Source organism: Palaemon carinicauda, chromosome 11 (assembly GCF_036898095.1).
Source record: "Palaemon carinicauda isolate YSFRI2023 chromosome 11, ASM3689809v2, whole genome shotgun sequence".
Lineage (NCBI taxonomy): Eukaryota > Metazoa > Arthropoda > Malacostraca > Decapoda > Palaemonidae > Palaemon > Palaemon carinicauda.
The window spans coordinates 119746115-119761583 of NC_090735.1; the positions used below are offsets into that span (position 1 = coordinate 119746115).

The 15469-nt window shown below is 46.5% G+C and overlaps 1 protein-coding gene across 1 annotated transcript in view; it reads left to right on the forward strand.

Annotated features, from left to right (window-relative positions):
• Nucleotides 1-1682: 1682 nt before the first annotated feature.
• The window catches only part of Rtc1 (RNA terminal phosphate cyclase 1), an 84978-nt gene continuing 71191 nt past the window's right edge, over nt 1683-15469 (forward strand). The window contains exon 1 of the mRNA XM_068383299.1: nt 1683-1989. Coding sequence (XP_068239400.1) covers nt 1857-1989 — 133 coding nt within the window. The 5' untranslated portion in view covers nt 1683-1856. The remainder of the gene's footprint in view (nt 1990-15469) is intronic.

A 15469-nucleotide genomic window follows, 5' to 3' on the forward strand; every position in this document is an offset into this window, starting at 1 on the left:
GTTTTGGCACCACTGCTCGTGACTATCATAGATTTACTCTCAAATGTTGAATCCTATATAGTTTTTGACTTTGCGCAAGAACAGCGTCGTAGGAAAAACTAAAAAAAAACAAAAATACCTTAATTAAAGAATGAAACCTGAAAATAAATATAACTGACAAAATTAATATTTTCCACCAATATGCTGAGTTTAACAATCAAACTTTTATTTTTAAAAATCCCAAGTTTGATAGTCAAACTATTTTTTTGAAAACCCCAAGTTTAATAGTCAAACTTTATTGAAAACCTCAAGTTTAGTTTAACAGTCAAACTTTTTTTTTCCTTAAAATTGGGGGATCGTGACTCACCCCCTCTGGACCCGCTAGTGGCTGTACTTGTTTGAAAAAAAAAAAAAAAAATCTGAATACAAACCCAATATAATTCCTAGCTCGCAACTCACGGGTGTCTGCTCACAGTCCAAGTATCATAAGTTTTATTGGAGATAGATCAATCTATCTTATCGCGTACAATTTTCTACGAGAATAAAATCTGAAAAAATCAAAATTTTCCATGATGATGAAAAATCAGGTAGCAAGAAAAATATTATGTAAATGACGAGAGAGATAGAACTGTAGAGATCTTTAGATATGTACATTTTCTGTTTACATGGCTTGTTTACAATTACATTGTTTATAACCCCAGGTTTCACGTTCTTCATTGCTCAATCCACAACACTATTAATGTAGGCACACCACTAGATATGCAGTTTTTTTTATGTAATGTAGATTATTTCCTTCCTTGCGTTTACCTTTGTCAAGGTCATGTGTATATTCAGTTACCGATTTTATTTAACTTTATCTTGGATCTAACTACATATTTTATTGGGTAGTAGGTTGGTCAGGGCACCAGCCACCCGTTCAGATACTACCGCTAAAGAGTTAAAGGGTCTTTTGACTGGCCAGACAATACTACATTGGATCCTTCTCTCTTATTACGGTTCATTTCCCCTTTGCCTACACACACACACACACACACACACACACACACACACACACACACACACACACACACACACACACACACACCGAATAGTCTGGCCTATTCTTTACATATTTTCCTCTGTCCTTATACACCTGACAACATCGAGATTACCAAACAATTCTTCTTCACCCAAGGGGTTATTGCACTGTAATTGTTCAGCGACCACTTTACTCTTGGTAAGGGTAGAAGAGACTCTTTAGCTATGGTAAGTAGCTCTTCTAGAAGGACACTCTAAATTCAAACCACTGTTCTGTAGTCTTGGGTAGTGCCATAACCTCTGTACCATGGTCTACCACTGTCTTGGATTAGAGTTCTCTTGCTTGAGGGTACACTCGGACGCACTATTCTATCTTATTTCTCTTCCTCTTGTTATGTTAAAGTTTTTATAGTTTATACAGGAGATAATTATTTTAATGTTGTTACTCTTCTTAAAAGATTTTATTTTTCCTTATTTCCTTTCCTCACTGGGCTACTTTCCCTGTTGGATCCCCTGGGCTTATAGCATCCTGCTTTTCCAACTAGGGTTGTAGCTTAGATCCTACTAATGATAATAAAATGTAGTCGCAAACGCATATATTTTTTTTCACAGCCCTTATAGAAATAAAACACTTTCAATAACTAGTGAGGAGCCGTTACAAAGTCTGAAATCTAACAGTTGACTGGCAACCGGACACTTGACAAACATCGGGAAACGTGAATTTGGGTAATACTATTGCACAACGTGGTTACCCTATTACGTTTACCCTTTATTGCACTTTAACATTACCACTTTACCAACATTGAAGTTCATCGTCAAGAACGAATTCAAGTTTACGGCCTTTCGTGTTTTAAGTAGAAATGGAGGTGGGAGACGTTATTGTGTACGAGGGCTCGAATTTCTTCAGACAACGCTTAACGTTAGCCACTTTGAGTGGTAAAACGGTCAAAATCAAGAATATTCGAATAAAAGGGGAAGAGCCAGGCCTTAATGGTAAGTGTATGTTAGTGTCTGTTATATTCTTCTAAAGCATTTTAGGATGCGCCATACATCTTTCATATCTGTCTTGGGATAGAGTTCGGGGTGTCTGCCGTTTTTGGGGACAGGGATATCTTTCTTATTACTAGCCAAATCGTATTTCATTATGGGGTTGATGTTCTTTACAATTTTCTAACATACCATAATATGATGTTATTTTATCATTTTGAATAATAGCACAATTTACCTTTACCACGGCAATATTTTCTAAGTTCATCATGGTCCGTACGCAAGTCACGGGTAGCTCCTGCTTAGTTTCCAACTTTCCCGATAGATAGAGCCCGTGTCATCCCAGTCTAAGAATCGTTCGGTTTTACAATTTAATATTGTCCCGTCAATCTACATATTTACCCCTTAGTTAAGTATGTAGTTTTTAAGGACACGTCATGTATAGTGACATTTGATACTGCTGGGATATTTATCATGAAATGTTATGTTAGAAAAAGGCCGTTACAATGCGTCATACGCTGAAGCCACGCCCAACTTACTCGGTCGTAAAACTTCCCGCAATCATTGTTTCCTGCCTGATTATAATAACACACGTTTGGCGGCGCTCGATTCGCATATCAGCTGGTCGCGCAAGCATGAACAGTTTTCGATGTTCGTACGTATGTTTTCGCTAATTCCAACAATTTTCATTTTAATCTCTTGTTAAGATTGTTATTTCGTTCGAAATCGTCCCAAAATTATGCCGAATACTATTTTGTTTTATATACAAACAAAGGTTAGGTTATCCAACATCTAGTTAAGATATTTCGTGAGATAAAGCCAGTGTCAAACAAAGCAACCGAACTAACCCTTTCGTGGGCCGCGTGATTTCAAATTTTTAATCCCCCCCCACATGACCCGAGATTGACCTACAGCCGACCCTTTCCAACTCTAACCGCCGTGATGGATAGACCTGTTCCGTATAGTTTCTCTTTGAGTGATGTTTTCGAGTTTATCTCCCGTATTGATCAGATTGATGCAATTAAGACTCTCAGATATATACATCTACGTGATTTCACTCGTGTTACCCCCGAATTCTTTCACTATTTATTTTGAGAACCGGAGGATTTTGGTTTTAGCGACTACGAAATTTAAGGTAAGCCTGAGTAACCTATAATATGATCATGTGGATAAGATATAATTTTGAGTGCTGCCCAAAGTTTTTTTTGTGTAGGAGAGAGACTTACGAAGGGGGTCCGGGGGCTTGCCCCCGGGTAGGGGTAGTGACCTGGGAACTACTAGGATTGGTTAGGTTGGATTTGTGGGGTTTGTATGTTAGCAACAGTGTTTGGGGGGTCGCAGGGGGGCGTCAGCCCCCCTGTTTAGTTCACGATGAAGGTAAGGACATGGCTTGTAGGTCAGGTTAGGAGGGGAATTTTGGGTTAGTTGTCCATTTTTCTTGCACATTTCCGACATCCATGACCAGAGGGGTCCTAGTATGTAGATTGTTGGGACAAGCATTTACAAAACTAGTGATTTTAATATTTCATTCCATGATCATTCCCGCGAAAAAGAGCAGATTTTCCTACTTAGTTTCCAACTTTCCCGATAGATAGAGCCCGTGTCATCTCAGTCTAAGAAACGTTCGGTTTTACAATTTAATACTGTCCCGTCAATCTACATATTTACCCCTTCGTTAAGTTTGTACTTTTTAAGGACACGTCATGTAATCATTCCCGTAAAAAAGAGCCGATTTCGGATATTTTTTTTACTCGATTTCAAGAAACATTCGGTTTTACAATTTAATACTGTCCCGTCAATCTACATTATTTACCAAATCATTCCCGTAAAAAAGAGCCGATTTCGTACTTTTTTTACTCGATTTCCGGCCGGTCAAAGGGCTGTCCCCAAAAACGATTATTGAACAGTGCAATAATCTTTTTTTTGAAAATAAGACTTTTTAATGTATTCTGGGAGCCTGTGTTGTTATTACTCGGTTGTGACGGACTGTGACTAATTAAAATGTAAACAAATGCAAGAACATCACCGAACCTAAGGTTCCCACCTAACCTAACTTAGGAGCCGTATCCTTACCTGTGGGGCGTCTGCTACCCCTCTTAGACCTCTGTATCTTTACCTGTGGGGCGTCTGCTACCCCTCTTAGACCTCTGTATCTTTACCTGTGGGGCGTCTGCTACCCCTCTTAGACCTCTGTATCTTTACCTGTGGGGCGTCTGCTACCCCTCTTAGACCTCTGTATCTTTACCATACCCTAAGGCTAAGTCTCAACCATGGGTTTGCTTCCCAACTGGCTTCACTCATGGAAAGGTGACACCAATTCATAAAACTAACTCAAATTATTGTATTTCAGATCAAAGTGAACAACATTTTTTCCCCATATATGATATTAATTTGACAAGTAATAAGAGAGTTTACACCTGTCCTAACCAACTACATACTCCCAGGTGGTAGGAGGCTCTTGTGGCATGTCCTAAGATGACAAAAGGAGTAATTTTTTTTTTTTTTTTTTTTTTTTTTTTTTTTTTTTTTTTCAATTCTGTTAATAGAGGTGAGATGGAATTCAAAATTGTGAATTTGCAAAGAATTATTCAATTATGCAAGTTCCAATGCCCTAACTAATATTGCGGTGTTCTATAATGAAACCCGTTTTTTCAATGTTAATTTTACTCATTCGATTATTCACAATTAGAAATATTGCCACAATTTTAGTACTGTGTTGCATGTTATGGTAGGTATGCTAAAATATATTTATTCCATCACAGATATAAACTTCTGAGTCAATCAATTTATTCTTACACAGATATAAACTTCTGGGTCATGTAATGGGGTTACTTCTGTTTTTTTTTTTTTTTTTTTTTTTTTACGGCCAGACTTAAAAAAAGAATCGATAGATTGGGTCATGCTATGCTACTATGCAGCCACTGCGCATGATAGGTTATGCTTGGCTCAAGCGTCTAGCCACCCTTTGAGATACTACCGCTAGAGAGTAATTCAGTCCTTTGTCTGGCCAGAAAGTATTATATTGGATCCCTCTCTCTGGTAACAGCTTATTTCATCTTTGCCTAGACATACACAGAATAGTCTGGCCTATTCTTTCCTCATACACTTGACAACACTGAAATTTTCAAACAATTCTTCTTCTCTCAAGAGGTTAACTACAGCAATTGTTCAGTGGCTACGTTCCTTTTGATAATTGTAGAAGAGATACTTTAGCTATGGTAAGCAGCTCTCCAAGGAAAAGGATACTCCAAAATTAAACTATTGTTCTCTAGTCTTGGGTAGTGCCCTAGCCTCTACCATGGTCTTCGACTGTCTTGGGTTAGAGCTCTCTTGCTTGAGGGTACACTCAGGCACTATTCTATCTTATTTCTATTTCTCTTGTATTTTCAAATTTTTATAGTTTATATATAAAACATTTATTTTAATGCTGTTATTGTTCGTAAACTTCTTGTAGTTTTTCCTTATTTCCTTTCCTTGCTAATTTCCCTGTGGAGCCCTTGGGCTTATAGTATCCTACTTTTCCAACTAGAGTTGTAGCCTAGTAAGGAATAATAATGATAATAATAATAACACTTCTGGCCGTGCTGGCAGTTGGACGCACTGTACCTGTCTTCACTCCTACGATCAGATAATCGCATCACCAGCTCATCACCCTTATTTTTGCTTGTGCTTGTGTCTGTTTTTATGACGTTATTTGTCACTTGCATTGTTACTGTAATTGTATTTGTGAATTAGAGTGTATGCCTTTCAACTATTTTGACCTTGATGCATTCCTGTCCGGGCTGTAATGGTCGCCTTGTGGAACTTTTATGAGTCGGTTAGATGTGGATCTTCACCTGGTATGTCCATCATGTAGAGGAAAGAGATGTTCGGTCGAATCTCCATGTGAGTATTGTAGGGTGTGGTCATCCTCATGGTGGGATAGATATCGTTCTCGTTGGAAGAAGAGAGCCAAGAGAAATCGTTCTCCTCCTTTTCCCTCAGTAAATGATGAGAAGAAACACAAGTTACCAGTAAGTTGGGCATTGAACGTTATCTCCCTACCAAGTTCTGCATGTCAGAATCCCTCAGAGGTTACTGTCAAAGAGGACGATGTCCCTAATTTCGTGAACATATCTCCCAGTGTCAGTAATGTGCATTACGAAATTGAACCTGTTTTTATCGATCCCTTGGCTACGGAAGCTATGTTCCCTGAGCCAGATTCGCTGGATGCTTCTATCCCAGACAATGCATCTTTGTCTAGATCCCCCTCAGCCCCACGAGTGGGCTGATTACGCCAATAAGATGTTCCTTTAAAAGTGTCTCCTATCAGAACAATATCTTCTTGCCTGATACACTTAAGGGTCTTCAGCAGAAAACTCCTCTATAGTGGCCAGACTGCTTTGGCCATGTCCCTCCCTCCAGATTTAGCAATACCTTCATGCTCCAAACAGGCCTCTTCTCCCAAGCTTCCAAAAGCTGGGAAGTTGAGTGTAACTATTCCTGCCATGCCTACAATTTCTTTCAAGAATATCATCCGGCCATAACGTTCAGTTGTTCCGTAACCGAAATATAAACCACGCTATTTACATTGGGTTTACCTTTTAGCGCAGCTGAAATGGCGAGCCATTAGAATTTAACGAGGGTGTATTACCCCCACGCTAGTTAGCGGGGGCTAGGGGAGTGGTAGCTTGCTACCCCTCCCCCCCCCTCACACACCGGTGAAGCTCACTTTCACTTTTGGCTTGGACTGGGACAGACGTCTCTGTCTTTGTCCTCGCTTGGCAGCCATTGTTTGTTTTGTCTTTACTTAATCACTTACTTTTCTTTTACTCAATATATATGTAAATATTTTTCATGTTTGTATATATATTTGAGTATAGAAATTAGTAAGTTTCCTTTTCAGAGTTGTGTGTGTAGTGTACGATATCTCCGTGGAGCCCTCGGCAGTTTAGGCCACCACGGTGTAATTTTATGGGTTGCGGTCGAGTTTGACTTCGGTCTTTCTGTCTCTCTCGCTTGAGGTCGTTCACCCTTTTACTACGTTTACTACGCCCCTTGTAGCTTCTTTCCCGTGTGGGGGGGTTGCTACGCCGTACGTTTTGTCTCAATTAGTTTATGAATCTAATTGTATTTGTTAATTTTTCAGCTTTGTAGAACGATTCCTTTCGGGGTTTTCGTTCTTTCTTTAGTGTTCATTCATTTTTAAATTACATAATTACATAGTTTCATAATTATAATTGTTATAATTCTGTTTTGGTTACAGCTCTCCTTCCATGAGTGTAAGTGGTTGTGAGGGCACGTGCCTGTTGTGTAATTCTTGTTTCCTTTCCCTCGGGATTCCTCTTCGGAGCCTTCCCGGGGGAATGAATGTTAACTAATGATTTTTTTTTATTTTTTTACAGTTACCGATCTAGTTTGTTTCTGTAATATGGCAACAGTGTGAGCTGTCTTGTTGAGGCCTGGGGTTTCGGCTGTTGCTGCCTCCCCTTTGGATTTTCGTCAGGGGCGTGTCTCCTTCTACTGGAAGTACTCCCGTGACGTTTGACAGCTCTCCAGTTCATTTTAGAACTCTCAGGAGGCTTGCCTCCTTGGGTGGGTAACTTTCCTTCCGAGGGAAGTTCTTCCTGTCCAGGCTTGAGTTTTTCTCCTTTTGGGGGGTTCTTCTCTTGCCTTTTTTTCGTGCGACTATGCTCTTGGTGCTGAGCGGTCGCACCTGCAGTTTCGCTCAAGGGGCTGGGCAACTGCAGGAGTCCCTCTTCGGAGGATTGCTCCTTTTAGGTCACTGGCTGACCAGTCCCTTCTACGTTTCTCTTTCGTTTGCGAGAGCGTACACTCATAGAGACTCCTCTTCGGAGGATTCTTCTGCTGCTGTTGGCCTCCTTCGCCGTAAGGCTCACCGTCCGCCTCGTCGTAAGGGCCTCTCATCTCCCTATAAGGGTGCTAAGAGACGCCTTTTTGAATCTCCGTATGCAGCCTACAACTCCTTCTTCTTGATCTTCCGCCCCTGGTGCAGATGGTCAGCAGTCTGACCTCGTCTTCCGACGGGCAACGGTCTTCTCGACGGACAATGATCTTCCGACGGACAATGATCTTCCGACGGACATCAGTCTCCCGGCGGACAGACAACGGTCTTCCGACGGACATCAGTCTCCCGACGGACAACGATCCCTTTGGGGCAAAGGGTTGCCTCCCACAGGGGTTCTTTCCTTGCGTGTCAGGGTTCCCCTGCGCGCCCTTCTGCTCTCCTGCTCCTGCTCAGTGTTAGCGCACAGGCGCTCTCCTGCTCCTGCTCAGTGTTAGCGCACAGGCGCTCTACTGCTCATCAGCGCTTTCCTGATCATCAGCGCTTTCCTGATCGCTAGCGCTCTCCTGTTCGCCAGCGCTCTCCTGTTCGTCAGCGCTCTTCTGTTCGTCAGCGCTCTCATGATGATCATCTCTGCTGTTCCTGTTGGTTCCTGTTACGCGCCCTGTGCGCCCACGTTCGCCCTCGCTCTCTAGAACTTCGGTTCAGCTCTGGGTCAAGGACTCTTCTTCTACGCGCAGGCTTCCACGCGTTGCCTTCTGCTCGTCAGCGATCACCAGCTCGCCAGCGTCCTCAGACGCGTCAACGTTCACCTGCTCGTCAGCGATCTCCTACGCGTCAACGATCTCCATCGATCTGCAACGCGTGTCAGTTCCCCTGACCACCATCAGTAGCGATCTAGCGCTCGCCTGCTGTGGACCACGATCTCCGGTAGCTGAGTCTTGCCGTAGATCTTCCTCCTGCTCGCCAGCGCTCACCTTTACTTCTGTCCTTCTGCGCGCCAGCTTTCTTCAATTGCCAGCGCACATCTGCGCGCCCTTCTTTGCCACGCACCAGTGGGCGCCAACGGGTTTCTGACCTTCTAGGATCGCCTGATTAACAGCTTGCTTCAGCACTCACCTTCCTGATGCACCTGCACCTTCTGTTAGCGCAATGCGCGCTAACCATCACTAGTCTCTCGCGTTGGCAATCTCCTACGCGCCCGCGCATTTCTTCACCTGCGCGCTAGCGTTTTGTTAACGCACCACCGCTCGCCATCGCTTGCCAACGCGCCTTCACTCTCCTACGGGCTGTCGCTCACCAGAACGCGCCATCGGTCTCCCGACCGCTCACCCGCGCCACGTGCCCGCGCGACAGCACGCCTACGCTCATGCGCGACCGCGCACATGCTCACCAATGTTCGCCCTCGCGCGGACGGACGGTGTTCCGTCGCGCGAGCCGACTGTGTTCCTTCGCACGAACGTCAGCTTAATTCTTGCAGTATCCATTGCTCGCCTATGGGTTATCGCTCGCCGACCACCAGCTCTCGCCCTTCCTACCATGCTCGCCCTCCTGCGCTCCTTCGCTCACCTTCGTTTGCGTTCCTGCGTGCCCGCGCATGGGCGCTTCCACGTTTGCCCACGCGCAATTCATTGATTTACCATCGCGCGAGCTCCAGGGCGATTGCGACCGCGATTCCCATTGGGGTTTTCGCAGCATGGCCAGCCTGGCGAGTCTTCTGGAGTGTATTTCCAGAACACGGCCTCACCCCGTAAACGCAGAGCATGGCACATGCAAGAATAAGAAGAATCTTCTGGGAGGTCTGAGCAACATTCTTTTTTCCAGAACCTGGGTTAGCCCTTCCCCGTCATTCTCTGGAAGGATTTTGGGGGGGGGGGGGGCTTTCCGTTTGAGATTTCTCCATCGGCCAAGGGGTGACTGTTTCCCCCTTCCTCTTCTCCATCTCGTGAAAGGGGCTTACCAGGTCCTTTCCCTCCTCGGTTACGACCCGAGGTTTGGTTCAAGGAAGCTACAGGAAGGTCATGGGTACTTTCCTCCTCTCGGGCTCAAGCACCTTGGCGTTTCGTCGTCAAGTATCGAACTTGCGGGCAAACTCGATGTTGGACCATCTGGACGCAATGACCGAGGGCTTCCTTTCGGGTGTCTCATCCGTGGATGTCGACAACCTCAGACACTCTTCCATCCTTGAGAAGTGTTTGTTTGTGCCCAAGGACAGAGACATAGACAGTGGCTGTGCGGAGTAAGTCGACTTCCGTTTTCACTCCTCCAAGGCGCTTTCTTCCAGACCCTGCAGGGCTCCAGCGCCTCTTTCTTTCAGCCACGTCGGCCTAAATTATCGGACCGGCTACGACTACTGAGACAAGGTGTCCAATTGCAGTTCCCTCCTGTCAGGAACAGATGGCACGGGAGGCTCTCCCCGGAGGGGGGGAGGGGATAGTCCTAGAGGGAGTGGCAGAGTTCACGTACTCTAGGATTGGCACCCCCCCCCTTGCAGGTTTCACGCTGAGAGGATGCCTAAGGTTACTCATCCGGATAACAGCTTCCCGATGCCCATTCCTGCACGATCTCTGTGATCAGCCAAGGATATCGCGCCTGCCGTCTCTGTCAGCGAATTCAGTGTCTCTGAACCTCTATGCCATAGGGTCGGCAAAAGTTTGCCCGTTTGGGCAGAATGATCCATGCCTTAGGAGAAGGTCCTCCATAGGATCATCGACGGGTTCACCCCCGGCTTCTTCAGTCGATCCTTTCTTGTAAGGAAGTAGCTGAGTCGGGAGTTCCGTAGTCGACCTCTCAGCCCTGATCAAGTTTGTCGAACAAACTTCGTCCAGCGTGGAACAGCAGAATCGATCAGACTGGTAACGAGGCGACAGGACTCCTTAGACCCTGGATCGGAAGGACGGGTACTTTCAGTTTCCATTCCATCCATCTTCCAGGAAGCTCGTGGAATTCAGCCTAGACTGCAGGTATTCCTGCTTAAGATGCAGTGTGGCGATCCCGCCGTGGCATCGCAGGTTTTTTTCCCCAGAAAACTCTCCCTGCTTTCCTCATGGCCGCTCAGGTGCAGGCTTCCGCCTCCTTCGCTTTTTGGAGGTCTGGTCAACTCCGGTAGGCTCGGGTTCGACCTTCTTCAGCGCCGGGACAAGCTTCCGGATGCTTACCATGAGTGGGGGTTCATGGTATTTTGCTAGGAGCCTTCTCTTCTTCTGCCTCAACATCTGGAGTATCTAGCCATAATATTGAGTCAACAGCCTTACCACGTTGGAAACCTCGCTTCTCGTCCGTCCAGCGAGGTTAAGCAACGTCGGTTCTGGTTGGTACTTGGATGGGTGACCACCTGGGGACGCCAGATTCTGTGGCCACCTCCTCCGAGCCTTCCCTTCAGTTGACTGTGGCAAGGCTGAGGAGAGTCGCAGTACCTGTTCTCAGTCAAGCAGAGCTTTCAGCCCTACCTTGGAACGTTTCCTAGTTCTTTTTTCCTCCTTGACCCGTCTATAGTTCCGAACGGTCGCCTCAGGATAAGTTCCATGTGGGGCGGTCCAAGTTCCAGTGGTTTCAAGCAACGATTAACCGGACTTTCTGGCCCCTATGGGACCAGCGGAACGATTAGACCTGCAATGGGTGTTGACCTATGGAACCCCTTGATGGGAGTGGATATTCTCGTCCTTTCCCCATATTTTTTATGCTGTTCTCGGACTCGTTAAAGAAAAGGGGTGGGGGGGGGGTTCCGGTCCAGGCCTCTGGTCAGGACCTGAAGGATACCTCTCCATCATTCAGGCAGGCTTAGGGGCCGTAGTCTGGCCCCTCTACAGATCCTACATCTCCTGCTGAGTCGCTCCGTGCGCGTCGACTTCATGGTTCTGGCGTGTTCTAACCAGCAGGGGACGCATTTTCACACCTTCGCATCTTGCAGTAGAGATACCGAGATGATTGAGATACACTCAATACCACCATCGGCTCTCTCATTCCAGGCAGAGGAATGTTCTCTCCGACTATCCGAGCAGAGCCTCGTAGAGAGAGTGTACCTGGGGGTCTTTGGCCTTGAGTAACCAGCAAGTCCTGGTCTGGGGGACCTGATCGCGACAGCTTGGAACCTCAAGCTTCCGCTGTTCTTCCCCCCAGTCTCAGACCCCGAGACTCTGGCAAGATGCATTCCGGTGATGGTGGGACAACATCGACGCCTGCGTCTTCCCTCCTTTGTTGTCTGTTGAGAATGGGTCTCAACAAGACCAGGTTGTCTGTCAACCTTTCAATGGCCCTGAGAGCTCCACTGGGACTATGCGCAGAACGGTTTCCGGACCCTCTGCTTCCCCTGACGGAACTCCCGGGAGAGCTTCTCCCATGGCACAGGCTACTCAAACAACCACACTGCAACATCTTTCATGAGCCGGGGCGTCGCTTCGGCTTCATGCCTGGAGACACTACGCCTCCTCCTCAAGAAGAGACAACCCGCTAGAGTCGCGGGACGGAGGTCGCGTCATCTGCGATGGTCATCCGCAGGGGTCTTCCAGGCGAAGTGAAGAGTCTTCGGTGGTTGGTGTCTTGGGAGATATACCTCTTCTCCAGCAATAACGATCTTATTGCCTTTCGGCGGGAGGAAACTCCTTTCCGCTTTCGGCAATGAAGCCTGTCGCTCAGCCTTTCCCTGACCTTCAATCTTAAAGGAATAACTTTTTCCTTCCCGCTGGACCTTTCCTTGCTCATGCGAAGCTGCGAATGTCCCTGCCCTAGTCGGAGTGAGACCTCCAACATGGAGCATGGTTCGGACTTTTTAGTCCCTTAAGAGATCTTCTCAAGAACCTTTACGTCAGGCCTCTGATCGTATTCCGTTTTGGGGCTCCTTCTCACTCTGGCCGCGGCCAGTGTGTAAGCAATCTTCTTGGTCTCGTACGACTCTGCCCTTTCTAAGGAATGGGGGAAGGCTACATTCAGGTTCGCTCCTGAGTTGTTGACTAGACTCAGAATCTTGGGGTCCCGGCCCTTCGGTCCAATTCCTTCAAGATTTTGAGTGTCTATTCTGTATCTGATGTCGCAAGACCTTCTCCTTCTTGTCAGTAAAGGAATTGAGAGGTTAGCTTTGGGAACAGCTGCAGTTTGTCCTCAGTTGCAGCCGGTTTGGGAGCACAAGGACACGGGGGAGAGTCACCAGTATACCTCTTCAGCTCGGACTCAAGGACATTCATCTCGACCTGTCTCCAGACCCTCCCCCGTAACGTCGCTCTACAGCACGATGTCGGATACATCGCAACGTCCCCCGCCTTAGAGTAATACTACTCTGTGACGCAGGTTCTACAAGCTGGAGTCTGGAAGCGTCTAATGACCTTCGCAGCCCCCTTCCTGCAGGGCGTGACCCACAGGAGTTTCGATACGTTTTCTATCGCACTGTGGTGGCTACACAACAGCTGGTCTAACCTCAGGCTCCTTTTTGGACAGGTAGCAGAAGGTTGAGGGCATTGTTATCAGGTTTTAGTCTGCATGAACGAAAGAAGTATGTCTGGCCCTAACTTCTTTCTTCATCATCCCCTCTACGGGGAAGCAGCATCCTGGTCTCTGCATAGCTGACCTCGAACCTCTGCAGGTAAACCATGCTTCCTTGTGTTCCGAGTATTGAGTCAATACTGTCGCGTCCCCCATACCCTGACGAGGTGGTATTGGGAACGTCCTAACCCAGAGTTCCTTCTGGAACTCCAGGTCAACGGCCTAGGACGGGTCACACTTCTTCCTTCACACACAAGCTTATGTAGGCCACACGGTTCCTAGTGGAGCAAGGAACTTGTGAGGTGCTGGGACTCCTTTTCTCGGGTGCAACTCACTCGGATTCCGAGTCCCCGGGTAAAGCCAAAGCCAGTATGGCTGGGGACTTTCCACCCTACTTAAGGGGTAAGTCACCCAGTGTAAATAGCGTGGTTTGTATTTCGGTTATGGAACAAATGACGAATTCGAAGATAATTTGTATTTTTCCTAACCATACAAACCTTAGCTTTTTAAATATTAAACTTAGCCGGTGAATATATAAATAGCTGACGTCTCCGACGGCCCGACAGATTCCAAAAACTCACGAGCGATCGCCATGAAGGTTGCGGGTGTGTCCACCAGCGCCGACTATCGGCCAGATACCGCATATACTTCTCAACCACTCCAGTTCTTCTCTGTCGGTGTCACCGACAACATTGGTTCCGCTCGCTCTAGACTTCGAGTTTTCTACCGAATTGGTGAAGTACTTTGTTTTGGGTTTTATTGGCTTTCGCTGTGTTGGTGTGTTTCTTCAATAAAACTCTTGAAACCTTATTTGCTTTTGTTTTTTATTGATGAACTTGGCTTTACTTTGGATTTTCTCTGGTTGTTCATAATGGCTGACACTTCTCCTGTATATCGCAAATGTGCGAGAGATTGTAACAAACGTCTTCCGAAAGCCTCTATCGACCCTCATACTGTTTGTTCTAATTGCCGGGGTAAATCCTGCCAATTAGGAGATCGGTGTGAGGAGTGCATGGTTTTTTCGGAATTCGAGTGGTTAGAGTATGAAAAGTATACTCGTAAGCTCGAAAGAGATAGGGTGAGGAGAAGCTCATCTAGATCTTTAGAATTTTCTTCCTCCCATGCCCCTGAACCTAATCCTTCCCCTGTAGTGGTAGTTTCTGAACCCCCTAGTAGCACTCATGAACCTTCAATGCGCGATATGTTTTTAGCTATTCAAGCATTAGGTGAAAAGGTTGAAACCTTAGCCTCGGACAGGAACCAGCTTATGTCCGATGTTAAGTTGTTAAAGTGTCAAAGTGGTAAAGCAGAAAATCAAAGTGTTAAAGTGGAAAGTGCGCAAAATGTGTTTAGTGTTGCGACCGAGGGTTCGTCTGTTCGTGCTTGTCGATCCCCTAGTCCGAGACCTCTTTCAGGCTCCCCTGCACCAGGGAGAAGAAATGTCGTAGGACTTAGGGAGCGAGAGGTGTAAACCGACGTACAGACGTTCCCTCTTTGGTATCAGACGTTTCTCATCAAGAACGTCCTTACCATAAGACGGGGGAGACTAAGTTCTCCTCGTCTTCCGACGACTTGTCGCATAAGAAACCTTGGCATAAGGTTTCTAGACCCTTAAAGCGCAAGTCAGTCCCTTCAGGACAGGTCCAGCATCCTGGCTGTAGTCATTAGGGCAGCTCTGACCACTTGCAGTCATCGGATGGCTGTTCGCCTGTTAAGCGAAAACGTAACACGGAGTCCGAGGGTCTCGGTAGGTGCGATGATTTGCATGCACAGACGTTACTGACGTCACGGCCCGTTCCTGCGGGACATGCAGTCTAAACTTTCCTCCTTAATGGAAGATTACGAGCATGAACAGGTTCGCAATGATCCTTTGCTTGCGGTTCGCCAGTACGATAAGCGTAACTCTGGCCTTCAGCCGCCTAAACGAGTGTTTTCTCGTCCTTATGATGTTAACGCTAACGTTTCTAGTGCTTTTAAACGCGATTCTGATCGTGTTCCTCGTCATTCACGTCAGTCACGTGACGTGGAACCCCCTTTGCCACAGTCTTGAGCTGACGTTCAGCAGCTGTCACCGCAGCCCCGCACTGACGTTCGTCGACCGACTCCGTTACCCCGACGTGACGTTGAACGTCTGTCACCGCAGTCAGAGGTTGTTTTTCCTGCTCAGACCCTGCAGTCAATGCAGTCTCGACGTGATGTCGAACGGCAATCAACTCAGGCTGTTGT